Below are 26,954 nucleotides of genomic sequence, written 5' to 3'. Positions count from 1 at the left end.
AAGGTGTTGAGTTGGTCTGAGGTCTCGATTATTGTGGATTTGCATTTTTCTGAAGACGCTCTGTTAAAATAAAACAAAATTGGAGGCATACAAGCTAATCATGTTTTGCCAATGACACAATCATTTATTGTATAAGTGTACTATAAACATGATTAAGCATGACAAGTATCTGTGTAACCTTTAGCTTATTTTATGACAAATAAGCCAATCATCATGAAAAGAACAACTGTCCCTGGTACTTCCAGGAGCACTGTACAAAAAAAAAAAAAAAAAAAAGCATTTGGGAGATGATTCACGATTAAAACATTGCCCAGCAGTTTTTTTCACTTTGAATGTTGCTTGTTTACACATGGCGGTCAAATAAGTGACCGCCAGATATGAAGCAGTGATATTTCATGTTAAAATTGCACAAAGCAGACAGGCCCAACTGGTACATATTTGCAAGCTTGATTTTTTTTTTTTTTTTTTCCTTTCACAAAACATTCAGTTAACATTTCAATATTTTTTTAACAATGCGTACGACAGCGTAGCCACAAGAAGATACAAAAATATTTTTTTTTCCCCTCAATTTAAAATTCAAACAGGTAAGTGCAACATTGTCTGAAGTACAATAATGGTCACAAACATGAAAAGCCACAATTGAACAAGATTCTGCAGAGAAACGTTAGGTGCCACGAGGAGATGTAAATCGCACTTGAATGCAGACGTGCCACACAAAAATATGAAAGTGATGATTTATTTACGACATTTTTATTCCATCTCACAATGGCAGTGACATATTGTGACAGGCAGAAGAATTACATGTTCTTCTGTGACATGGGTGGACGTTACGATAAACCTGTTGCCATTGCTTCATGAGAGTACGTCACCTTTAAATTTGTACGTACTGTGACATTTTTGTTTCATGGGGTACCGTGAGGTTTTTCCAAATGTAAAAATATGTGCCTTGGCTCATTAAAAGTTGGGAAATACTGCTCTGATCTCACTGATATATAATGGTCCCGGTTCAGTGAAAAAAAGCAAGTTCCTCCAAATTGTTTGTCTCCCCCTGCCACCCCCATCCCACCTGTCCTCCCTTTTTTTTAATTATTATTTTTTTTTAAAGCATTTATTTGGGGAAAGTACTGTCAAGATAAAAGTTTTAATGGAAAATACTTTGAAATACTTCCTTTTTTTTATTTATTCTTTTAGTCACCTAATAAAAACTGGAACGCGACGGCCGAAGGGGCATACGCGCGTTCTGCTACCATACACAACTGAGCATCTGATTGTAGACGCTGAATGGCGAACTCCCGCTTGGCATCTTTGCAAATGACTGTAAAAATACAGTATGGCTCGGTTTCTTAGATTTTTTTGGTTTATTCACAATCACCACAATTAATGAAATCTGTGTTTAAACCAGGAAAATGTCTACTAATGAGTAGTAATTTGTACCCATTAATTCCTACTTCAATTAATGAGGTCGCCCTCTGCTGGCCGTTTGGCCAAATCCTACAGGTTTAAGGCACTTTTCGTCTACTTAGTAAGCTTGTCTAAAGTTTTAGTTAAGGCTAATACTGGGTTTATTCATTGCCCTTTTATTCCATTTATCTAAATAAGATTTAAGGCACTATCTCCAGTTGAAGTTTTTAATATAAGGGGGTTGTTTTCACCGCAACAGGAAAGCTCAATAACCAGGCTAATTTAACAACATGCACAGAATAAAAAGATCTTCCAGATGGCACCAGCATGGATCAAATTGGGACCCAAATGTTGGGTTGAGTAAACAGTATGTTGTTTTTGTCACTATTTTTTTTGTCCGGCACGCTAATGTCTGGATGTCATTATTTAAATTAGATTATCTTTTCACAATAGAACATGTGGGCATCAAGTAAGAATGAGTGGTACTTTTGGGCCTTGATGTGGTAAGGCAATAAATACAGTACTGCATGTTTTTGATGATGTGAAACCTGTGTGCAAAGAAAATCATGAGCTTCTACATTCAAAAGACTGAATCAAAAAAAACAAAAAAAAACTCATCACAGTCTTTTTTTTTTTTTTTTTTGTCTTAACGTTTAGGCAAAGTGATACAAATTGTTGCAAGTGAATGCGTTTGAAAGCCAATAGGTGACCGGACGACTACTGGACGTCACCTTCATTGTCGGTAGTGCAGCTGTTGGAGGAGGTGCCGGCGGACCCCTCCTGCTTGGCGGGAACCTCCTTCTGCTCTGAGCCCTCCTGTTGCGGACCCCTGGCGGGCAGCCGGGAACTGTGCATGATGTGGGCATCCAACATCTCCAGCAGCAGGTCGTACAAAGGCACCATGTTCTTCATTTTCATGCAGTGGAGATGGTCCATGCCCTTGTTGCTGCACATGAAGAGGTAAAACGCAAATTATTTATATTATCTACAGCGCCGACCTGCAATTTTTATTTGTTTTTAATCAGGGATTATTCTAGCACCAGGCGAGCAGATTCATTTTACAGGCTATAATTTTCAGTCTGGTTCAATGTTATCTTCACATGGCTGATACTTCTCTCACTATACTCGCCAGGATCGTACAGTGAAGAATATAAGCATTTGAACGGCCTGCAATATTGGAGTCCTCCCACTTGGAACTCATGGAGGGGTCTGAAATTTTCATAGTAGGTGCATGTCCACTGTGAGAGATATAATCTAAAAAGAAAAATCCAGAAATCAGACTGCATGATTTTTTTTAATGATTTATTTGTGTGGTACAGCTACAAATAAGTACTTGAACACCTGAGAAAACCAATGTTAATATTTGGTACAGTAGCCTTTGTTTGCAATTAGAGAAGTCAAACGTTTCATATAGTTGTTCACCAGGTTTGCACGCACTGCAGGAGGGATTTTGGCCGACTTCTCCACACAGATAAACCCTAGATTAGACAGGTTTCACCTCTCTCCAAACATTTTCTATTGGGTTTAGGTTTGGAGACTGGCTAGGCCACACCAGAACCTTGATATGCTTCTTAAGGAGCCACTCCTTGGTTTTCCTGGCTGTGTGCTACGCGTCATTGTCATGTTGAAAGACCCACCCATGACCCATCTTCAGTGCTATGCTCTGACTGAGGGAAAGAGGTTGTTCCCCAAAATCTCACAATACATGGCCGTGGTCATCCTCTCCTTAATACAGTGTAGTCGTCCTGTCCCATGTGCAGGAAAAACACCCCCAAAGCATGATGCTACCACCCCCGTGCTTCACATTAGGGACGGACGGCGTTCATGGGGTGGAACTCATCATTCATCTTCCTCCAAACACGGTTACTGGAATTATGACCAAATTTTCCATTTTGGTCTCATCTGACAACAAAACTTTCTCCCATGACTCCTCTGTATCATCCAAATGGTCATTGGCAAACTTAAGACGGGCCTTGACATGTGCTGGTTTAAGCAGGGCAACCTTCCGTGCCATGCATGATTTCAAGCAATCACGTCTTAGTCTATTACCAACAGTCACCTTGGAAACGGTGGTCCCGGCTCTTTTCAGGTCGTTGACCAATTCCTGTCGTGTAGTCCTGGGCTGATTCCTCACCTTTCTAAGAATCATTGAGACCCCACGAGCTGATATCTTGCATGGGGCTCCACTCCGATTGAGGTTGACCGTCATGTTTAGCTTCTTCCATTTTCTAATGATTGCTCCAACAGTGGACCTTTTTTCACCGAGCTGCTTGGCAATTTCTCCGTAGCCCTTTCCAGCCGTGTGGAGTTGTACAATTTTGCCTCTGGTGTCTTTGGACAGCTCTTTGGTCTTGGCCAGGTTACAAGTTTGAGTCTTACTGATTGTATGGGGTGGACAGGTGACTTTATGCAGCTAACGACCTCACACAGGCGCATCAGATTCAGGATAATACATGGAGTGGAGGTGGACTTTCAAAAGGTGGACTAAGAGGTATTTGAGGGTCACAATTCTAGCTGATAGACAGGTGTTCAAATACTTATTTGCAGCTGTATCACACAAATAAATCATTCAAAAAAAATCCTACATTGTGATTTTTGGATTTTTCTTATTAGATTATCGCTCTCACAGTGAACATGCACCTACGATGAACATTTCAGACCCCTCCATGATTTCTAAGTGGGAGAACTTGCAATATAGCAGGGTGTTCAAATACTCATTTTCTTCATTGTATGTCAGGTTAGTGAAGTGGCATCGGTGCCGTAGTATCAGAATATTTTCACAATAGCAAGTACTGAGTACAGACACGTGATGTTATTCGACTGTCTCACATTTCTTGACATTAAGAGGATTAGAAAAGGCATCAGGGAATACTTCCAGTGATAACCTGGGGTACACTGTATTATAGTATAGCGACTATGACATCTCAGGTGCGTTAACCCTCACCTGACATGGCGGATATGTGAGAGCAGCATGAGCAGGTGCGCCAGGCGGGTGTACTGCTGGCGGAACGTGAGGCCGGTTTTGGCGATGGCCCACACGAGGGCGTCGGTCACCGCGTCAAGAAGCCGCAGCAGCTTGGAGCGACTCTGCAGATCATCGCTGCCCTCAGGTGAGGCGAGGCACATGTCTGGGAAAACAAAAAACGGCATGTGAGAGGGAATGATCTTTTCGAATCGATGCTTTCTCCATTTGCAAGATCATTCCTGGAGGGAGCATAAGAGGTGACCGTGTAGACTCCCACGACAACATCACAGATAAGATGCGAGGAAAGCTTGTTAAATATCGAGCATTGAAAACGGATATGGACAATTTGACCTTGATCACTAAGATGCTGATAAGTAACAAGCACTGATAGGGAATTTAACAGCAACACCCACAGGCATCTTGTGCTGGTTGCGTTAAAAAAAAAAAAAAAAAAAAAAAAAAAAAAAAAGGTTGCTCCAAACAAAAAAAAAAGAACAGATGACAGATGTAACAGAACACTGAAAAGAAAGCCATTATCTTGGTTTTGTCTTTTCGATCATTAGCAAGTATGAGGGTTATCGCTCTAAAAGAGCGAGAAAATAAAAGCCATGTAGAAGAGCTGGTCCTAATTTGACCTTTGACCTAATATCATTCAAAATGAACATGATTAATGCTGTGAAAAAGAGGCAAAAAAAAATGTACGCTGAAACATACGACTGAGCGAGCCCTCTGACAGCAACTTGCACTGATAACATTTAGCTCAGACAGACTGGTCGTCTCGTCTCGGTTATCATTAAAAATAAATAAGATTCTCACTGTGAAAAAGTCACAGACTTTGACAAGATAAAAATCCTAACCTGTCTGCATGGTTTAGATCAGGGGTGTCAAACATATGGCACCTGGGCCAAAAGCGATCAGTTTGCGGGCACAATCCAGCCTGCAGGATGCATTTAAAAGGGGAAAAAATACAAAAGACGTTGTGGTGGTCATCTTCAAAGGTTGACTCAATTTTAAAGTACATTTTTCTGTGCCCAATACCTGTAATTTAAAGCTTTGTGCCTTAAAATACAATCGCTGTGATCAGTTATTTTTGCACACAATTTACATGACAAACTGAAGCCCCTTTGACATCAAATTAGACCTCATGTGGCTCAAGAACTACAAAGTTTGAGATGCTATTCGACGCTGGATAAAATAGTACATTTCTTTTCACCTGACGTGAACCTGAAGAATGAAGGTTAAAAGTTGTTTCTCAGCAGGTTTAAATCACACTTTGTTTTGATGTGCACATGGAGTTGTTGTTTTTTTTTTTTTTTTTTTTTCCCTGCATCTGTTTTTGGTCTCCATCAAGTCCCGAGGGAACACTTCTGTTCTTTCAGCAGCTAAAACCATCATAGAGTCTTCCAGCCAGTGATCAGCTTTTTACAGTTCTCTGCTCCAAATATTCAAGTCAAGTTGAAGAGTGCTTTTTTTATCAAGAATGTTCTTATCAAATCATTTTTATGATCATTCACAAACTGACGGGAACTGGGTTTATTATTTTTTTTCTTCAAATACTGCAAACTAGCAGCACTGCAACACATTAAACAGTAAGTGCAAAGTGAAAACGGCCCGTTTAATGACTTCTCTGGGCCTGTAAAATAAGATGTTGAAACCACGAATCTAATAAAATGTGACATTTGATATATTGTTTTCCATAAAAAGTCTTCACTGAAATCTCTTTATCATTCAGAACTTCTATAAACATCTGCCTTTCTAGAGCTGGATTTCAAATGATAGAAAATTGACTTTTTATTGTTTGCATACAAATAGTTGGGTCACCGGTGTGCCTCCCAACGCATCAAGTAAAATAAAACAACCACATAAATCTTTTGTTTGCCTATGGCTGAAGATTTGTCTGTTCGCAAGCTTTTCTGTACCTTTGCCCCCACTCTGACAAAATGGGCTAATTCACATCATAACCACCACAGTTTCTTCACCCATAACGTGAGGCTGGGCCACTTTCAGGTAAATGTCAATGAAACTATCACACAAAGGGCGTTATAACGCACTCATGTCCCTTCTATCATGTCCAAGGCAAGCGCTAAACAGCCCAGCGGTGAGTTTTGTAGGACGCATAGATTGGCCTGAGCTAACAGTGTTAGCGTCTGATAATCGGTAGTTAGCTGGCAAGCAGCAGTCTGGACGCAGACTCGCAGGATGCGCAGTGACAAAAGCCAGCCCAGGCTATCAACCCAGATTAGGAGATGGGTAAATACCGGCGGGCGCACGCGTCAGCAGGATTGCAAGATGCAGCCTTGGGTGGAATAAGCACTCCCTCCCAGAAGACAAGGGCTTCCCCTAAAAACAGACTGATTTAAGCAAAAATGCTGTGTTGTAATTGTCAATGTTGAGAATGTTGACATATCAAAAGCAACCGGATAAACTCACTACTAAGCCAATGAAAACAATAATGGACGGATCACGCCGACTGTATTATAAGGACAAAATCAGGAAAAACCTGTTGGTGGTCAGCGGTGCTTGGGGGAGGATGTTGGTTTAAAGGTCTAATCCAGAGGACCTATATATTATTTATATATCAAACAAACATCGCTAATTTTTCATAAAAAAATATTTTTAAAATTCTCAACACAACAGAAATGAAATAAATTAGTGCCAAAGTTCAAATTTTCTTTGCAATCCGAATGCCTCCGATGTCTGTTTCAAACCGAGGCTCGGTTGAAGTTGCTACCGTGTGACGTCACGTCACGCCAAAACAACCCCAGTACAAAAATGGCTTCTTACACAGACAATCAAACGCCCTGCGAGTGGGATCTTGAGAAGATAGACAGCAGTGATGAAGAAGGTTTTATGAATTGCTCTGTGGAAGAGATAAAAACTGAAGAGGAAGAATTTTCTTATTCCTCCCATGTTCCAAAAACATCCCATGAAGGTGTAATTGAACCATATTTGTTCGAACCTAAGTTGACGAATGCAACACAAGGACAGGATTCGGCGAGACATGACGAAGTTGACGTGGAACTTCGCACCCTAAGCACCAAGAAATCTACGTACACCTTGTTGACGAAATAATCAAATTCAAACACGTTTAAATGTCTGATGCTGCTTGCACACAACAGTGAGTCTTTTGTTATTGTTGAACTAGCGACTGAGTCGGCGTAACAAAAAAATTAAAAAAAAATCAAAACCTTCAGTATCGTTCTACTTTTAAAGATCCCGTTTATAGGACATTCTTCGTGTTATTTACATCCATTTAGCCCGTATTTGAAATAATGCAGCTAACACTTGAGAGCACACACTGCCATAGTCGAATTTCAGGAAGACCTCAGCGTCAACAGTACACTAACTTTATACAGTGTCCAAATTTTGTCACCCCTTAAACATCACATGGATATGGATGTTAGCTGACGTATATCTGTATCGGTATTGTATTTACATTTAAAACGACGTAGATACTTGTCAATACTAAACAATTGAACACGTATGTGCTTGCCACCGAAGCCAAGTGAACGCTGTACCGGGTTTTCAAAGCAGTCCTCTCCGTGAAATGCTTGGAACATATTACTGTCCACTTTGATTTGTAAGTCCAATGCGCCCACTTGTCTGTCTTCACATACCTGGTCCATAACCATAACTGGACTCCGTCAGCGTTTGACGCAGAACATCTGTATACGACACACTTCCATCTTTGCTACCTTTTTCACTCTCTGGGTAAATGTTGTCGTGACGTGACGTCACATTTCGGGAAGTTACGGAACTTGCCGAATCTAAGTGACATTTCGAACAAAATCTTGAGGGTTAGGTTAGGTCTGTTGTGTTAAGAATTTTAAAAATATTTTTTATGACATTTTAGCTACATATGTATGATAGACAAATAAAATACATTTCCTCTGGATTAGACCTTTAAAGCTTGCTTGAGGTATTTTCATGTACTTTTAATATGGTACCGTTCTCAAGTTGGCAAAAGAAAGGTTTTGTAGCCTCGCAAGCTAGAGCTAGCACTAAGTGTTGGAAGCGAACTTGCAGGATTTCTGTCAAAAGATGTTCTAAATTTATCGTTTTTTGTTTTTTTTTAACTCTCTGACCAAAAATCCTGATCATGTAAAGCGGTTCTATATGCCAGTGGACAAGCCGAGACACCGTTTGCTGACGGTGTACGTCTCGCAGTAACCGTACTTGGTTACGTTATCAATAAATGTGAGCTAAAGTGTAAAGAAAGTGTACGTTAGGGGTTAATAATAGTATGGAAAAACGTATTAATGATTATTGAGATTCATACATTGTGTGGAGTTTGCATGTTTTCCCTGTGCCTGCGTGGACTTTCTCCGGGTACTTCGGTTTCCTCCCACATCTCCAAAAACATGCAACATTAATTGCAGACTCTAAATTTCCTCTAAGTGTGATTGTGAGTGCGATCGGTTGTTTGTCTCTATGTGCCCTGCGATTGGCTGGCAACCGGTTCAGGGTGTACTCCGCCTCGTGCATGATAACAGCTGAGATAGGTTCTGGCACTCCCGTGACCCTCATGAGGATAAGCAGCTAATAAGATGGATGGATGGCTATGGAGTGCTATTATTTTTATCTTTTTTTTTTAATTCACTGAAAATTTTGAGGGAAGGCAGGGATTTCCATTCATTTCAATAGGAAACCCCGATTTTTAGATGCAAATATGGTAATGAACCGAATGAAACTCAAATCTCAAGCAAGGCTTTAACACGCCATCAACAACCACCATAAGTATGAACACACCCAATGTAAGAAGCTCTCGGTGGTCCCTGCAATGATCTTCACTCCTTTCTTCTTCCTAACAGGGTTTCTTTTTATCTCACTAGCTCATCTGTCCTCAGTGTGAACATTTTAAAAGCAATCTCTAAACTTTTTTTTTTTTTTTGCATCTGCTCTAAGAAGACCTACATTGTCTGCCAGGCTGATTCTCCAAGAGCTCTGTCAAAGGGGCAACGCGATGATCCATTAAAATTGGCCCAGGTATATTTATTAAATCATGTTTTTCGGGCATAGTGGTACATGTGCTCCGCGGAGCTCCAGCGATGCGAATTCATTTTCTGACTCACGGCTATTATACAAATGATGAGACATGATGAAAGCTGCGCCGGAGAAGATGGCCCAAAAACACGAAACCCCGTTCAGCTTTAGTCGCGGGGCCCAGCTCAAAGGCAGACGGCTCGGCAGCAATGCTATAACCCGTTTCCCCACCCCACCCCCGCCATAGCAGGTACCGCCTGATTGCTCCAGACACGAACACACGCATTTGTGCGTCCTGTTGGAGCCACAAAAACATTCAGCAAGGGCACGGCTGGACACACATGGAGAAGCAGTGTGTGTGTGTGTGTGTGTTTGTCTGTCTGTGTATTGACTCACTGGAGTTAAGGAGGATCATGGCCTTGAGGCAGACATACTCCTCCCTCTGCAGCTTGAGTTCTCGCACCCGGGATGTGGCGGCTACGAGCATGTCAAAGATCTCCACGAAGCCCTGGACGCAGCTGCCCTCTTCCCTGCCACACAAATGCGACCATTAGTATTTCCTCTCCACGCGGGTACAAAAGGAACAACGGAAAAGGAGAAGAGTAGAGTGAATAAACAGCAAGTCCAGCGTTGAGGTTTTCCTGCAACTAAACTGTGAGCTTGTTTTTCAAAAAGGCTCCAAAATATTGGTTAGTGATTTTTGTGACTGAGCAAATACTGAATATACTCAAGGAAAGAGATCTAATAAGACAAGCACACGCATGTGTACAGTGGAGTCCTGTATACCCGTGGCACTGATTCATCTATTTTCAAATTAAAAAAAAAAACTTTCTTATTTTCCTTTTTTCGTCCAAAAGGTTCCTATTTCTTGCCACTATTTTCTTTTTTCTTCTTTTTTTGGGTGGGGGGAGGCTATGAAACACTTAATGCCACTTTATCCCCACTTGTTGAAGAATCTTCATTAAAATATTATATATAAAATTTTGTTTCAATGAAAAGAGGCCCCATCGCTCAGTGGCTAGAGCATTGGTTTGGTAAACCAGTGGTCATGAGTTCGTATCTCACTTAGGCCTCTATTCCCCAAGAGGGGTTGCGTCAAGAAGGGCATCCGGCGTAAAAACTGTGCCAAACAAAAATGAGCGTTCATCTGAGATGCTACGCTGTGGCGACCCCTAACGGGACAAGCCGAAAGAAACTTACTTACTTATTTTGTTTCAATGAAAATTACAATGAGCAATTATCAGCAAATTTGGGGTATATTTTCCTTATCCCCGCGACAAGCGGCAGTCCACTGTACATTCAAAACAAACAGAAATTGCTCTGGGGATTCTTTGAATGTGACTAACAACCACATTTATAATTTGTTTTCACTCTCTCCTCCTTTCCCACATATGAGGGCAATATAGTAAGTTAAAAAATATTACTCCAAATCAGGATATTTCCGTGATAAATATAGTCGTTCCACAAAACAATCTACACTGTTACCACGGTCACGGTTGGTGAAACGACATATAGCGAAGGAACACTGTACTTTTGTGCAATTTGGAAAGCAATCCGAGGGGAATGATTGTGTAAACAACCCCATATTGGATATGAGCCACTTTTTTAGATGGAAAATAAAATAGATGGTAAAAAAAAAAAAAAAACTATAGACATTAAATAGAACTGGGACTTTGGAGTGTAAATCCAGCCGAGAGACATTATGCTGGTGTCATGTACTCGTGTGGAAGTGTGAAAGCCAGTGGCAGGAGATGATGTAGTAATATGGTGGAAAAGTCGTGACGGTACATGTTATGCTGCTTGCTGCAAGGAATTAGGATTTTCTTGATTCATTTTGACCTAAAATGTACTAATATAGATACAAAGGAAAATGAATCCCATCAAATAATGGTCTATAATATCGCAACATGGTGTTTTTAAATGGGGACGTTCCTGTTTTTACCTGTAAACAACAATACTATTTATATAATGTCTGATGTATAAATGTTATTGCTTGTGGGATGAATTGAAGCCAATCTCAGCCTCTCATATCAGTTCACTATATCGGCAAAACCTTTTCATTGATAACGGTTGCAACCTGAATGAAGCAAATTTTTTGTTCTTTTAATGAATCCCTTGAAAAATGACAACGTATAATATGGCATGTGTTCATATCATAATAATAATAATAATGAAAAAAAACCTGCTGAGACTGAGGTCAGGTGAGAAGATGAGTTTCCCTGGGTGGTTGACCGACCTCCACATCAGTCCTATCATTAGCACCTCTAGCCAGCAGCACTCCAACAGGTGCACCTGGTCCAGAAGACTGAGCTCCACAAAACCTGAAGAGGTTACAGTGGAGCAGTCGGGTAATGCTGAGAACTGACAATGTCAAACATCTTATAGCTGCTTGGTTATGTAATATGGTGGATCTTTATGCGGTTTTATTCCTGAGCAGTTTCGATGGGCAACAGGGAAGTTTGATACACAGTACTTCCTCTATGGTTATTAGTATTGAATTGTGCCAGATATTTATTGGAATTGCACTTCGACAGACAGTTTCTGACTGCCCCAATCCAAAGTTAATCACCGATGTGGTTGGGGAGGAGGTGCCCTGTCTCCCTCGTTGGTTAAAAGGTTTTTGGTTTTTGGACGACTGGTCCAAGAGATGGATCTGGGTGCTCAAAAGTGACCATCGAAAATATGGTGGAACCACGATAGAATGGACAAATAGAGGTGGGCTGTTGCCCCATACAGCCAATTTTCTGTAATATTGAATACACTTTTTTTTTTTTTTTTTTTTTTTAAACGGAGCCCATATGCACTCATATTATTGTACAGAACAAAATTATTGTTTTGTAAGTTTTAGCCCAATATGCCCAGTACAGTAAAAAGGCATTGTAAATAAATGTTTAGAAAATCTTAGAACTGTTTGGAACTTTCAAATTTTATCCAAACTTACCACGCCGGTGTTCTTGGTCATGGTGACATTGTTGACATGCAGCACTCATCATAGGCAAGTCGGTGTCGTGAGCCGCGAGGAATTAGTGTGCTTCCTAGTTCAAAATCGGTTGCCAAAGGCTAATAGCCTATAAAAAAGGTTTTTACGCTACCCAAAATAGCATGTTCGTGACTCCAGAGACTTGTGTTTTGTACTCCTCAAAATTAATACGCCTCCTCACTGCTCTCCCGCTCTCTCTCCGGTGTGCTGTATGACACAATAGACAGTAGCTATAACCATCATGACTTGGCTATCCCGTCAATGCCCCAGATTTACCATGGCCACTATGTAAGCACGGGAGGGATGTTTTTTGGATTTGGATTTGGTCATATCATATATGCGTAACTTGGAAATAGGTATGTCAGTGCCATTCTCTGCCAGCCTTGGTCCATTTTATCGAGGCTCCACTCCACTTTTTTGGGGGGTTACTGACAGATCCAAACACACCTACCTGGGATCTTTTTAGCCCAGCTGATCATGTGAACCAGCTCTTTATCAGCGAGGTTGGTCAGAGACATCATGACGTTAGCTTCGGTGAACGGTCTCCTCATATCCTTCATCAGGTAAATCTCGGGCGGTTCCGCCTCCATTATTCGCTTTATCAGCTGCTCTGGGGTCAGCGCGGGCGGCTGGAGCTCGGAAACCGAGGCCGGTTCAGTTAACGCCTTCGCGCCGTGAGTCTTGCTATGTGAGGAAAATCCGCTCACTCGCCTCCTCTGCTGGTTCCTGTAGCTTCCACGCTCTTTACGCATGCCTGAGTCAGCAAACGAAAGACGATGGGGAAAAATAAATTTAAAAAACAAACAAAAAAAAAAACACAGGGCATTGCACAATATGGAGAGTGAGTCTTCAGTTTAAGATACCATTCCGTTGCTATAGAAGGGGCATAGTTTAAATCTGTCGGAATGCGCCATAATCAATGACTAACCTATGTGAGCACGGTAGCAAAGTCAAAATTACAGTACAGTTAACCACCGCTATATTGCGGTCTCAAGTTCACGCTCCTACTGTGACACAGATTCTTTTAAAATAGATTTTGTATCAGTCATAATTTAGAGTTGTGCTCATTCAGAGCAGACCAACGCTGTGCCGCAGCATGGAAGAGATGTGGCATGAATACCATCAAGAAGCGGATGCCCGTCAGTGTCACACACTCTATGCTATTTAATATTTGTTGTTCTCACAGAGTACAAAGAAAATATGGGGGTGACTTATTGTATGCGTTACTGGTTAGTGTAGGTTGAAATAGCTGTTGTTGAAAAAGTTTAGAAGGACCTACATGCCTTTTATTTATCTATCTATCTATCTATCTATCTCTGTCTTTTGTTTACTTTTACATGAATATTTTGTATGTGACCACAATTGGCATGTTCTTGGGAAAAAAAAAAAAGTTTGCGCTTAGTTTCCTTCTCAATTGTTAAGTTTAATATTTTGGTGTTTAAATTTACATTGTGTATTGTCTGCAGTACTCTTCATGTAAATGTGTTAAAAGCATTTGGGAGGATTTTTTAAAAATATATAACGTTATATTAAAAAATTTTTAATTTATCTATCTGCCCTGCAACTGACTGGCGACCAGTTCAGGGTGTAGTCCCCCTTTCGCCTTAAGTTACCTGGGATAGGCTCCAGCGCTCCCGCAACACTTGTGAGGATTAGCAGCTTGGAAAATGAATGGACGGATGGATAATTTATCTACATATTTTCACTTCTTGCCTGTGGGTCTGGATCGTATCCCCAAGGTTTCAGTGTACACATTTGTATGGAAAACATTTCGAGTCCATAAATATGCAAAATATAAACCAATAATCAATTTCAAAAACAGCACAGCTGTATCTGAGGATGTGTTCTCGTGACGCTGTGCAAGCAATTTCACGATTGTTATTATTGCCGTTTGGAACCTTGGCTCACCACATTTGGTCATGCCAGCTTCATAGCACTTGCGAAGACGGCACGCCTGACAGCTCTTACGGCGATTCTTGTCTATGGTGCACTGATTGGTTGCCGGGCAGATGTAGTCATTGTGGCCTGAATCAAAGATGACAGGACAGATGAAAATCAAGATAAAGATAGGCAAGGGTAAAGTCCAAGCAACGCAATCCCATCATAATATGCATATATTTACACTGTGCAAGATTAAAATCCCACGGCATATTCCCAAAACCCCTTGGGTGACACTTTCTGACAAATGTTTGCTTGCCTCACCTTGAATGCTCCTCTTGAAGAAAGCCTTACACCCTTCGCAAGACCAGACGCCATAATGGTAGCCAGAGGCGTAGTCCTGGCAAACGGCACAGAAGTGGAGGTCTGCTTTTCCGCCGGATGACACCACAACTTCTTCGCTCTCCTGGGAACGCCTGTGCTTGCTGACAAACACGTGTGTCAATAAAGATTTATAGCAGTCTACACTAGACATGACTGTGTTTGCTCATTTGGCTGAAGTTGGAAACTAGTAAGAAGACAATATCGACTGATTTGACTTTTGACCGTCCTGCAGCTCACTTCAGGCGTGGATAATCTTGGATGGGACAGCATTAAAAAAAATCAATAAGGTCCTTGTCAGAGGCAACAGAATAATATAAAACAAATTGTAGAGAGGAGACCATAAACACGCAATGATTTGACTTTGGACCCCAGCATCTTAGATCATCAGATCGCTGTTTAAAAATCAATATTCTTCATGGTGTGATATTGTTGCAATAAACTTGAAGCGATGAAGTAAAGAGCTGATCATGAAAATGAATTCATGGGGCTTTTTTTTTTCCTTTTTGATATGGTGCACTTTTTTTAAAGATTAAAAATGAGAAATTGTGAGAAGTCGGGAGATGAACAGAACCCTGTTTACTTTTGACCCCATCAAAAGGTTGAAATATTACCAGAAGATAAGTGATAATGAACAATCATTTTTAGTTCAACCTCAGTAGGGATCCTACTCAGAAATGAAATAATCTTAACAATGACTGGCTGAAAATGATAACTTGTAGACACGTGACAGGAAACAGGTACTGATTTGAACTATGACCCCTCCGGTGCATGTAACCGTGCTGTGAGAGGTCATCACGTGTGCCACACAACATGATGTTGTGACGGCTTATTTATTTAAAACAAACCGTCCATCTCGCCAGTAACACACAGTGAGAGGCACAATTCCACTAGAAGCTCCTCCTTTCATTCCGTCTTGCTGAACTATCGTGGACTCTTTGGCTCAATGAAAAACTGTAGTCCAAAACAAAACCGCTGTTTTATGTGTTCTATGTCAGCGAGGGAACTCGCACAGCAGGACAGAAGTGCCGCAAAGCCAAAAGCAGGTGGTAGCTGCACGTTTCCAGCTAAATTCTAAAAGGCTGTTAACACAACTAGCAGTCCACTGGAAAAGAGGCCAAAAGAAACCTCCTGTCAAAACTTATTTAGTCTAATTGTCATAACTTGTGTGTTATTTTAAGACATTGACTGTTCTTAATCCCCCTCGGCCTGTTCGCACAGTCACCCTCTGAAATGTGCAATACATTCCTGTACTGAGCTGTCATTTCAAAGAGTACATTTGACCCAATTTCATGTTTGATTCATTTGATTCAGTGTCTTTGACAAGATTAAGCCACCAGGTTCTCTTTATGAATCTTTCACTCCTCACTTTTTTTGCAGACTTTTAATCTGGATATAGGCCAATCAGTTCTGGCCACTATTAACAAGAGCCTGGCTTCTGGTGTTAAGCGTGCTGAGGCGCAACGACTCCTGAAGACACATTGCCAAAATCGTAGTGTGCTAGTCAATCGTAGGTCTTTGAAGACCTTTCATTCCTAAAATCCAGGAAAAAATTGACCATGATGTCTTCTAATCTGGGTTTTAAAATGCTGCATAGCACAAAATCTGCTTTATTAACAGTTATTAATGATGTCCTCCAAATAAATGACTTTGGGGACTGTGTGTGTGTTGTCCTATTGGAGCTAACTTGATACTATGGCTCAAAATGTCTTCATGGCTCGATTTTACGCACTTTGTAGGCATTAATGGTAATGCTCTGGCTGGGTTTATATCTTATTTGCGCCTTGGTAGTTCTGAGTCCTGCTCTGTTTTCTCTGTTGTTTCTGTGTATTCTGGGATTCCACAGGGTTCAATTTAAGGGCCCCTGCTTTTCTCCTTGTATTTTCTGCCCCTGGGTTCATTCATTACTATGCTGATGACATTCAAATTTACTGTACATGCTTTCTCCTTAAAATTCTGTTTTATCGTGTATTGAAGACATTAAAGGCTGGGCGGCCCTGAGCTTTTTAAATTTTAATGAAAACAAAACTAGCAATGGTATTTTGTCCCGGTAGCCCTTGTGATTACCCGACCCCAGTGCCCACTGTCATTAACTTGGCCCCCTTGCCACACTATGTGAAGCCAAAAGTCTGAAATTTGGATTTTAAATAGCATAGCGATTTTCAATTAGCAAAGTATGGCATCGACAAATTAGCCCTTTTAACCCCAGCTTTATTTATTTATTTAATTTTTTTACCTTCGGCAGTTGGCAACGGTTACGGTGTATGCGTCGAACTCATTAAGCAAACGCAAAATTAATTTAAATAAAATGATTGAATGCACTCAACTCTCCAGCTTGCAATTATTTCTTAAGTCCACCAAATGTCACCACGCAAGGACAAACAACACAACAATACACTCTCTCGACACAATTGGGCAAGTGTGCCACGCGCTTGACGAGACGTCATTTACCCATCGTTACTTGAGCCTTTTATTGCAAAGCAGCATTTTGAAACGGAAATCCATACCGTCATCACATCTCAGCTGGACTAATGTACTTTACTTTGTCAGCAAGTCCTCTCTCAAACATCTTCAAAATTTCTCCTCCCTCTGAGTTGGAACTCTCACATTGTTTTTATTCTGGCCTCCCTACACTGGGTCCCTATACACTTACAGTTCATTTTAGTTTATTTATTGATTTGTATTTTTTTTTTTTATATATATTCTCTAAATGGCATCACCCCACCTTACCTCTGTGAGCTTCTCAATCCCTACGCTTCTGCCCGGTGCCTCAGGTCAGCTGACCAGTGGCCTCTGGAGGTACTGAGGTCTAAGAGGAAGCGCAGAGGGGCTAGAGCTTTTTTCTGTTGCTGGTCCCCACAGTTTGGAATGACCTCCCTGCATATCAGAGAAGCCCCCTCACCATCCATTTTTAAAAACTCTCTCTAAACCCATTTGTATTCCTTGGTTTTCAATTCAGTACCAAACTGCTCTTGTTTTAATGTTTTATTGCTTTTAATTGTGTTACTATTTTGTTGTTTGTAGTCGTCATTCTATTATCATTTTATGCAGGGAACTTTGCTTCAACTTTGTCTGTTTTTTTTAACTGTGCTCCAAAAAGTTGAGTAGAAGGCAGGATGGATACAGTATACATGTGTGTATGTGTTGTGAGATAAACTGCAGCAGACAACAAGTGATGTAGTGTCCTACCTTGCAGTCAACTCACTATCCCCTGGTGACAGTTCCACCCATGGACTCTGGACTGGCTGGCTCTGCTGTGGGCGTACCTGGGACGGGTGCAGTGGTCCGGGCGGACCCATGTGGCCGTGGTTGGGCCAAAATAAGGAGGGTCTAAGGGACTGGTGCACCGGCGAGCAGTCTGAAAGTCCTGCCCCGGCGTAGAAAATAGTTGGACTGTAGAAAGGGATGGTGGTAAAGTCATGGCTGACGTCGGTGTAAGGGGAGGGGATACAGATGGGCTGGCTGGGTTCGAGGGACAGACCCGGGGAGGAAGTGTTGAGAATGGGGGAGAGGACACGACAGCCCACTCGACTGGAGTCTACCTCCTGGAGCTGAAGGAGGGGCAGACCCTTGTCTGTGGCCATCGCAGCTACAAGGATGTCTCTCTATGGCTGGAATTCCTACATTATCCATGTAGGATAACACCGTCTGGGATACAGGACTGCTTCTCCACCCCACAAGTGCAAATGCTCTTGATTGGTTACCACTGAATCGACTGACAGTTTACAGTTTAAAAAAAAATAAATAAATAAAAAAGAGCTCTTATTGTCCTGTGACTGTCTCTGTCTAAAATACACTCACTGTGAACGTCCAGATTTAGGACGCATCCTGCATCTACATCAATGGAGAGGTAGACAATCTTGGGTTGATATTCCAAAATATCCCCGAATTATGAGAAGATGTAGGCGATGTAAACCAAGGACAGGACAATGTTCAGTCCCTCGGGCAGCCATGAGCCTTTGAAGTCACCGAGGCAGACGGGACATCCCTGCAAGGCAAACAAATGAACTTGTTCAAAAAGCCGTGACCGTGTTGTGGCTGAACACGATGATGTCACAGCAAAGTTGACCTTTCAGATGTGTCCCAACAGACAAGCTAACAAATTTTAACCACGTGAATGATTGTTCTCTCGGCACCCTCATGGACTGGAAACAATATATGCACAATTTTCGCGTTGCTTTACATCGTGTAAACATGCTGTCAAATATAAACTGCACATTTCCCAATGTCTTACCACTGCAAGAGGACATAACAAACTGCACCTTATTTGTTTAACTGCGAATGTTCCTTTGCACATTGACCTTCTCCTTTTAAATCCTACTCTTAGCTCGATGTAAGTGGAAACTGGAAAGTAGAAAAAAAAATAGATTCTTTGGCATAACCACTTTTGTTTCTTTACAGTGCATTATACAATAAACCACCATTCCAATTTCCAATAAATACACCCAACACATTGGGTTTTCTCAATGAAAAACGATATGCTCTCCGGACTAAATTTAATGGGATCCTCCTTAACCTCGTTTACAACATTTTTGGGGAAATCGGCTGTTTTTCCAAACAGACTTGACATACAAACCAACACCTTTTTTTCTCCGCCACTTTGTGAGGAGGGAATACTGTCTTCAAAAGAAAAGCAATTTAGTATTTTCTCCCATTCATTAATTTTCTATCGCACCTGTCATGATGAGGATTGCGGGTGAGCTGAAGCCGATTCCAGATGACTGTGGGCAGGAGTCTTTCGGCTGAAAACTTGAAAGTCTTCCATCCATCCACTACACAATCAGTGAGCTCAATTTAAAGTCGGAGGCTTTTGGAATGTGGGAGGTAGCCAAATACCCAAAGAAAACACAAACGGAGCCAAGATTCAGACCCAAAACCTCAGAACTATGAGGCAGAGCTGCTACTAGTATGCTGTGCTGGCCCAGCTTTTCCTGTACAATCTCAGACAAAAAGACAAAGAAGCAGCTTTTGACCTTACATGACTCGAGTGTTACTCTTAATGTTATGATTTGTAAACTTCACCTGTCACTTTTATATTCAAAACCCCTTCAAATCAGACAAATCCAGTTCTTAACTCCAGGCAAACCTGGCAAAGATACTGTTGTTAAAGGTAAAAAAAAACAGTGACCTCACCCTCTGCACTATTTCTTCACTGAAAAGCTTCCATTTTCCTGCTCTAATTTGCATATTTTACCAGCAGCATGTGCACGTGTTATTTCGCGATCGTCAGCGAGAACAGGAAATATGATTAATAATGTACTTTAAACGGGCACCTGTTAGATCAATACGCAACACACACACGATCCCAGCAAAGTAAAGGACACGTTCGTTTGCTTTTACAACATCTGATACAGCATACCCGGCAGAGTTAATCATTCCTGGGTGGCAGCGGTCTCGTCTTCACTCCCAGTTGGAGAACATTCTTCGCTCCTTTTTGGCATCACATTCATTTATTGTCGGCTCGTTTCTTACACGCGTGAAAGTTAACAATGTACTAGGGAGTGATCCATCTGTTCCAACTTCACACTCAGTTGGCGTCTAAATTTGCCGAAATGTTCAAATCTATTATACATTGACGATGGAATTAAACTAGAGAACGTTGCCAGATCACAATGACCCTGCAAAGTGATCGCGGATTAGTAGTAAGGAACACCCATTCGAAGTTCCAATAACTAAAGATAACAATGGGGGGAAACATTTTGCCTCACTCGAGTTTTCAAGTTGTTTTTGTTTGAATGTTGAACAATAATCCCCAAGACAGAACAGCGTTGAGGAGGACCTTATGTACCTGTTCTTTTCTACCTTTGACCTTTCTGTTCCTCATCAACTTTGATAGCAGTATGATTCGTTCTTGCACAAGTCCTGAAGGTTTTGGGGGTGGAATCAATCATTTCAGAAATGAAAGGCTGAAAGTACCAGACAACCCTACCCCAAACCATGGTGCACGCCAACTAAAGTGGACCACCGTGAAAAATTTCCGATGGCAATGCCACCTTGGCCACCCACAAAGTGATTGCGTGTCGCACGTATACAGATGAGCTGCACCAGAAAAACTGCTACCAATAAATATCCCAACGAAGTAAGAATATTTTGCGGTTCAGTCAGGATTGGAGATCCCCATTCTACATTATTAAAATCATAAGCACTGGTCAGGGCGTGATTGGTCTGGTAAGTTTATGCCAATGTTGGCATAAACTGCATAAGACTGAAGTCAAAATGAAAGAAAGGAAACTTCCTTACAGTGGCCGCTTGAATACATTTGATAGCTTTCTCCAAGACTCCCTTACAATATTATTAGTATGTGTGTCATATATTGTAATTGTCTTCAATCAAGCACAATGGGATGTTTCACCTACCAGGGGTGCTTGACTTACTAAGGCATAAAAGTGGAAAGTAAGTGAGGGTGTGACAATACAAACAGTGCCCGATTGGAGAGGGAACCCAAACATTTGAGGGTTGCGCCACCTGCAGCGCAAATCTGGCATGAATGTGTCGAAATGACACACTTCATGAGAGAATAGGCATTTTCCTAAATGCACTTGGGAAAATATTATGGCCCTAAATAGGCTTTGGGAAAAAATTGCTGACAATTTTTTAAAATAGCTTTCAAAAATTGATTCATAACACAACATTTTCTGTTTCAGATTCTGATGGGTGATACAATGTTGAATTTTCTCAATACAGTACATGGATGGAGATATTAGCACTGACTATTTTTAATGGAACACAATTGATTGACTGTGGCGTCAATAATTTTTCACCATCCTAAACTTCACTGTTGAATCAAAATGTATTGAATAAGATCAGTCTTGTGGAGGCACGGTGGAAGAACTGCTTAGGTCGTTGGCCTCACAGTTCTGAGGCCCGGGGTTCAAATGCCAGCACCTCCTCTGTGGAGTTTGCGTGTTCTCCCCGTGCCTGCGTCGGTTTTCTCTGGGCACACTGGTTTCCTCCCACATCCCAAATTAATTGGACACTCTAAATTGCCCCTAGGTGTGATTGTGAGTGTGACTGTTGTCTGTCTCTTTGTGCCCTCCGATTGGCTGGCAAACAGTTCAGTGTGTACCCTCCCTCCTGCCCGATGATAGCTGTTACTGGCTCCAGCACTCCTCCATCTCTCGTGAGGATAAGCGGCTAGAAAATGGATGGATAATATATCTTTTCAAATATGAAATAATGGAGAATGCAGAGAGAGAGAATTCTGCCAACAGTCATTAAGTTGCCATTGTACTTCTTATTGTATGAAAGTTGTCTAGGTTTTGATTTTTTACATATCTGTGTTGTCAATTCCATTTCTGAAATGGTGCGAAGTTGTTTCCCCGGGTTGTCAATGTGTGTACTGTACACATGTAAACAGTGATCTCTCATACGGCTCACGTGAAAGTAAAAGTACGTGTGCAGTCCAACAAAGTTTACAAGCAGGCACACAGCAGAGTCCTCCACATGCTCACGTAGTAATCTTATAACCATTGATTTTTCACTGACTCCTATTGAATCATCTGCTCGAAACAACAGTGAGCCCACAAAATGCAAAAGAAGGACGACGGTACAAACTTGCAGATTGTGAATGATTGTCTCTGAGATCCTAACCCTGTAGCATAATTTATACTCCAAGATACAGCCAGAACAAATTTTTGGGACCGTTTTCAAATGGTCTCGCAACGAGTTGTTCGAAGGGGGACTCAACACTTTCCAAGACTACTACCATTATTCTTGTATTGCTATTATTTTGTCTTCAAAATGTGTATCTCTACATTTTTCCTCCACAAAGCAAATAGAATAAAAAATTGGGTTTGTTTTTAAAAGTGGAGTTGCCATACAAGTTCCTGTCCATCTTTAGCAGCTCATTTTGGGAAACCACAAAGTTGATGAAATTTTTTGAATCACTGGCAAACGAGAGATTTTTGTTTTTGTTTTTTCTTTACATGTTAGTGCCTAAAAATTGAAACATTTGAAAACAACGCTGGTTATTTTTGCACAGGTGTAATCTGAGATTTGCGTGTAAAAACGGAGAACAGTGATTTGTGCGTGTAGGCGTGCAAAAATCACTGCCAGTACACAAATCTGGAACACTATTGTGCACTTTGTGTTCATAACACTTCTTTCTTTTTATTTTTACTTCTCTGCCACAAGGACCAAGAAGAGCCGCATTATGGACTAACGTCAAACTCTGAAATGATCCCCGACTGTTCACAGGACAATTTTGGGGTCTGGACTCGTTGACTGTTGTTTTGATGATATCGTCTACATCCAAAATATTTCAAAAGTGAAAAGAAAAAGCTTTGTCGCGTGATCATTCAAATGCGCCCTTGAAATGATCAGATGCCACGACAGTCATCGATCGGTGCTGTTAGCCAGACATCTAAAGTGAAGAAAGACCAGAAAATTTGAGACTTTTAGAGATGTACACGAGGGTTGAAGTTAAATGACAGCGCACTAGTTGGACCAATGAAAGTGAACCATCGCTGAAGCAATGAAATGAATTCCAGGGGTTTTTGACTTGGACTGACTAAAGTATACGATACGCACAAACCTCACAACAGAAAAACGACACCGTCTTTATCCGTTAAGATTCCAATAAACTTGCGAGCGCATCCAACAAAGTGACTACTAAATCAAGATGAGTCACACGAGGAGAAGAAGAACCCCAAAGGAACATGGCGAGGGCCGGCTTCTTTAAAGTGCCATTTGGGGGTAAACGCAGCTGCGTCCCCCGCCCCCCCTTCCCCATTGGAAGCTTTGACCTTGACATGAAAGGTGCCTCCCCTCTTGTAATAAATACATCATGTGTCTGTGCGAGAGGGAGGGGGGTATAGGCTCTCCCCATTTCTCATCCAACTTTCAATAAATGTGAAAGTCGTAAAAATAAAAAAAAGAACCGAGAGATATTTTGTACATCTAATGCATCACATGGCAAGTTTAATCGACTAATGTTCACCACGCAAAGTGTTAACTAGGCACTAAAATGAGGTTCAGACGAGGTTTTTTTCATTACAATATGATAAATCGATCTTGAACGTTACATTTGCAACCATTTACCAGTCGCACAAAAAGGTCAGAGCCAAATAAAGGCGAACTATAAATGACATCTTTTTTTCCCAGCCATTACAGACAAGTCCACGCTTTGAACACAAGCGCTCAAGGCCGACGCCGTTTCCCATCCAGCCATCCCTCCCTCCCCAAATAAAACCTCCCCACCGCCTCCTTAATATCGCCGATATGAAACGGCTGCACACCAAGAAGCTGCACCCTTCCTCGGTTAAGGGGTGCCAGCCAGTAGGAGTCAATAGTGGGAATTTTAATCAAGAAAACTACTGCACCATTGAGACGGAAAGTCAAGTCGAGCGTGACTTCACCAATTTGCTATTAAAAATGACGGAAAAATATTTTTTTCTTCATCAAAGTTACTTCATGGTTCGGAGATATTTTCAAAACTTAGGGGGAAAAAAATGAATGTAGGATTTCAATGCTTTATTTTACTGTAGATTTCATTACCATAATTCAGTTCTTAATAAAATTTTAAAAAAGCGCTTTAAATCCGCTGTGTTCAATCGGCATAAGTAAATATGTTTATGAACAACAAAAACCTGGTCAAAAGTTACAAAGCTAAGCTAATGAATACACTGTGTGTGCTCAGCAAACAAACAAAAACTTGCCAAGTGGGCGTACTCGATCTCTGAATTTTAAACGTTCCCAGGATGCGATGATGCTTTATTGCAAGCGATCGACAACATATTACTTTGGTGTCTGATTATGAGAGATAGTTGCGATAAAACTACATTCACGGCATCAATGATTGGTTGTACTCGAGCACACGACCCGTGCTCGAAAGGTTGGTAATCATTTATAAGACTGCTGCGCACTGAAAGTTGCTTTTGCAAATGCATTGCACACGTTTCCTGTGCAAGAATAAAAGCTGTATTTAAAAAAATAAAATAAAATAAAATAAAAAACATGCAGTAAATAAGGAGAGAGCAGCAAGTTCACCCCTGAACACTTTCACTGAGCCATACATTTTGCAACCCCCCCCCCCTCCAAAAAAAAAACACAACAAAAACAAAAACAAAAGGATCGATGAAGCAGCATACAGTTCCAACTGGGAGGGGAGAAGAAGGGGGGGAAAAAAGTATAATTATCTCCTCTGCGCGCTTGAGTGATAGCAGACTGCTGTTTACACAGCGATAAGTGCTTGTTGAAATGTTCTCATGAGGCTTGTTGAAATTCATACCGATGGCCACACACTCCTCCCGAATCCGCTTGGAGTTCAGTTTGATTTAGACGAACCCGAGAAAGCACCTGGAAACTAGTCCCTACCACGAAGCCCGAAAGAGATAGTGCCCACGCTACTAGTGACCTCTTGCAGGAATATTCGCCATTTAACTCACCGGCCAATTCAGTGGCGTTCAAGTGTCATCGGATTAAGCAGGCACGCGGCCACGGCTCTTCCACTTGTTGCGTGAGCATAAAATGTTTGACATGCAGCGGCTGTACATCCGAACTTTCACCGAACCTACTTCTCGAGCAGGCAGGGAAAAAAAAATTTGTATAATCAAATAATCAAACAATAACGCTCACCTCCGTTGCCAGATGTGGCAGCCCCAAGAAGCTGGCCACGATATGTCACTCGAGTGTGGGATGAAGTCACCAGTGGACGGATTTCGCCCAAAGGTTGCGTTCAACACGCGCAACTGGTGAGTCCGGCTCCCAACCAGGAGGGGCAACTGGATCCTGGTCAAATGAACGATCGTAAATGGTGCCAAATCCGCTTAGTCCCTTCAAAATAAAGTGAATTCTGTGCTTTTTTTTGGGGGGGGGGGGGTCAAAAGTCCACAACAAAGTATTTAGATTGAAAAGACGTCATAAATTGTCTCTGCCCGTGTTATTCGTGTGGATTCATGATGCAGAACTGAAAAAATAAATAAAGCACTAAACGACTATGTGATCTATAACTTTTTCTCTGATGCACTTTCTGTATGGCAACAGACCAGAGCAAGATAAAAATTATTTTTCATATCCACAAATTGAAATACAAGGAAAAAGTAATTTGCTGGAGGAAAAATAATCTGGATTTTTTTTTCCCCCTTTGCTGCTGAAAAAAAAAAAAAAAAGATATGGTAAAATACTGGCAGCACAGTGGATCAGCTGGTAAAGTGTTGGCCTCACAGTTCTGAGGACCTGGGTTCAATCCCGGCCTCACCTGTGTGGAGTTTGCATGTTTTCCCTGTCCCTGCGTGGGTTTTCTCTGGGCACTCCGGTTTCCTCCCAGATCCCCAAAACATGTAACAATAATTGGACACTCTAAATTCCCCCTAGGTGTGATTGTGAGTGCGGTTGTTTGTCTCAATGTGCCCTGTGATTGGCTGGCGACCAGTTCAAGGTGTACCCCGCCTCCTGCCCGTTGACAGCTGGGATAGGCTCCAGCACTCCCTGTGACCCTCGTGAGGATAAGCGGAAAATAAAATGGATGGATGGTAAAATACCAGCGAGAATGTCTGGCTCCTAGTTCTGTGATTCTGCATCTTCCCACATTAAATAATAATAATAATAATAATAATAATGGGTGTAAATGCTTATGAATGCTTGTTTTTGTTTATGTGCCCTGTGATTGGCCTCTTGCGCGATGTCAGCTCCGATGGCTCTTCACATGATAACAAACTAGCATTTACTCTCCAGGTGCTGAGTGTTTCTGTAAACATATAAAGTGGCGTGAAAGGTAATCCTGGCTGCTGCGCACGGTGACTGAGGGAGTGCACGAAGGGGGGGCTGTGAAATTATCATTGCACAATGGAGGAACAACACGCTGCCTGAGGTCATGAGCTTGAGGAACAGTTGGGGTGCTTCGCTCCACAGCCAGCACATCTACCTGGCAGTTCTGAGACTTTGTTGGGTTTGTGTGTTGTCGCCGTCTCTGATGTGCACCTCTGATCACGTGGTTCTACAAATCCAAACCCAAAATTTACTGCGCTGTGGTGCAGAAGCATCAGAAGCATCGTTCCATGTAGCAAGGCCATCAAAACTGTTGTTCATCATCATGAACAACAGTTTGCGTTTCAGCACGGTTGACGTCTTTCTTGGAAGTGCCCCCTGAGCACTGGGCCCCCCCACAGCTCCCCCATCCCCCCCAGTTTCATGACATCACACCAACCAACTCAATGGAATCATGACCTCTACTTTCTGCTCACCTCGTGGGCCCAAGTGTAGAACCGAAATTGCTAACGATGTTGAATGCAAGACACAAGAAAACAATTTATTTTTGAAATCGACACACTGTACAAACATATGACATTATACAGTACATACATTTACATACATCGACACTTTGCGGTTTTTCAAATAGTGTGCAATCGAAAACTAAGGCACCCTGAG

General features: G+C 41.6%; 1 protein-coding gene across 4 annotated transcripts; it reads right to left on the bottom strand.

The window, feature by feature from the left end:
• Positions 1-98: 98 nt before the first annotated feature.
• Positions 99-25,324, bottom strand: esr2a (estrogen receptor 2a). Of its 4 annotated transcripts, none has more exons than XM_061812472.1 (9): positions 25,164-25,324; positions 17,778-18,576; positions 14,532-14,692; positions 14,238-14,354; positions 12,781-13,083; positions 11,532-11,670; positions 9,746-9,879; positions 4,346-4,529; positions 99-2,347 (listed from the first exon to the last, which is right to left on the bottom strand). In XM_061812472.1, exons 2-9 carry the CDS (start codon positions 18,170-18,172, stop codon positions 2,119-2,121), a joined length of 1,662 nt encoding a protein of 553 aa, XP_061668456.1. In that variant the 5' UTR covers positions 18,173-18,576; positions 25,164-25,324; the 3' UTR covers positions 99-2,118. The 4 variants fall into 4 exon arrangements, with proteins under 4 accessions (XP_061668456.1, XP_061668457.1, XP_061668458.1 ...); XM_061812473.1 differs by lacking the exon at positions 25,164-25,324 and adding an exon at positions 24,974-25,117; XM_061812474.1 differs by lacking the exon at positions 25,164-25,324 and adding an exon at positions 24,817-24,961.
• Positions 25,325-26,954: the final 1,630 nt, after the last annotated feature.

This window comes from Syngnathoides biaculeatus, chromosome 23, assembly GCF_019802595.1.
Source record: "Syngnathoides biaculeatus isolate LvHL_M chromosome 23, ASM1980259v1, whole genome shotgun sequence".
Taxonomy (NCBI): domain Eukaryota; kingdom Metazoa; phylum Chordata; class Actinopteri; order Syngnathiformes; family Syngnathidae; genus Syngnathoides; species Syngnathoides biaculeatus.
The sequence above is the reverse complement of the archived record's forward strand: the minus strand, read 5'-3'. Positions and strand labels throughout refer to the sequence as shown.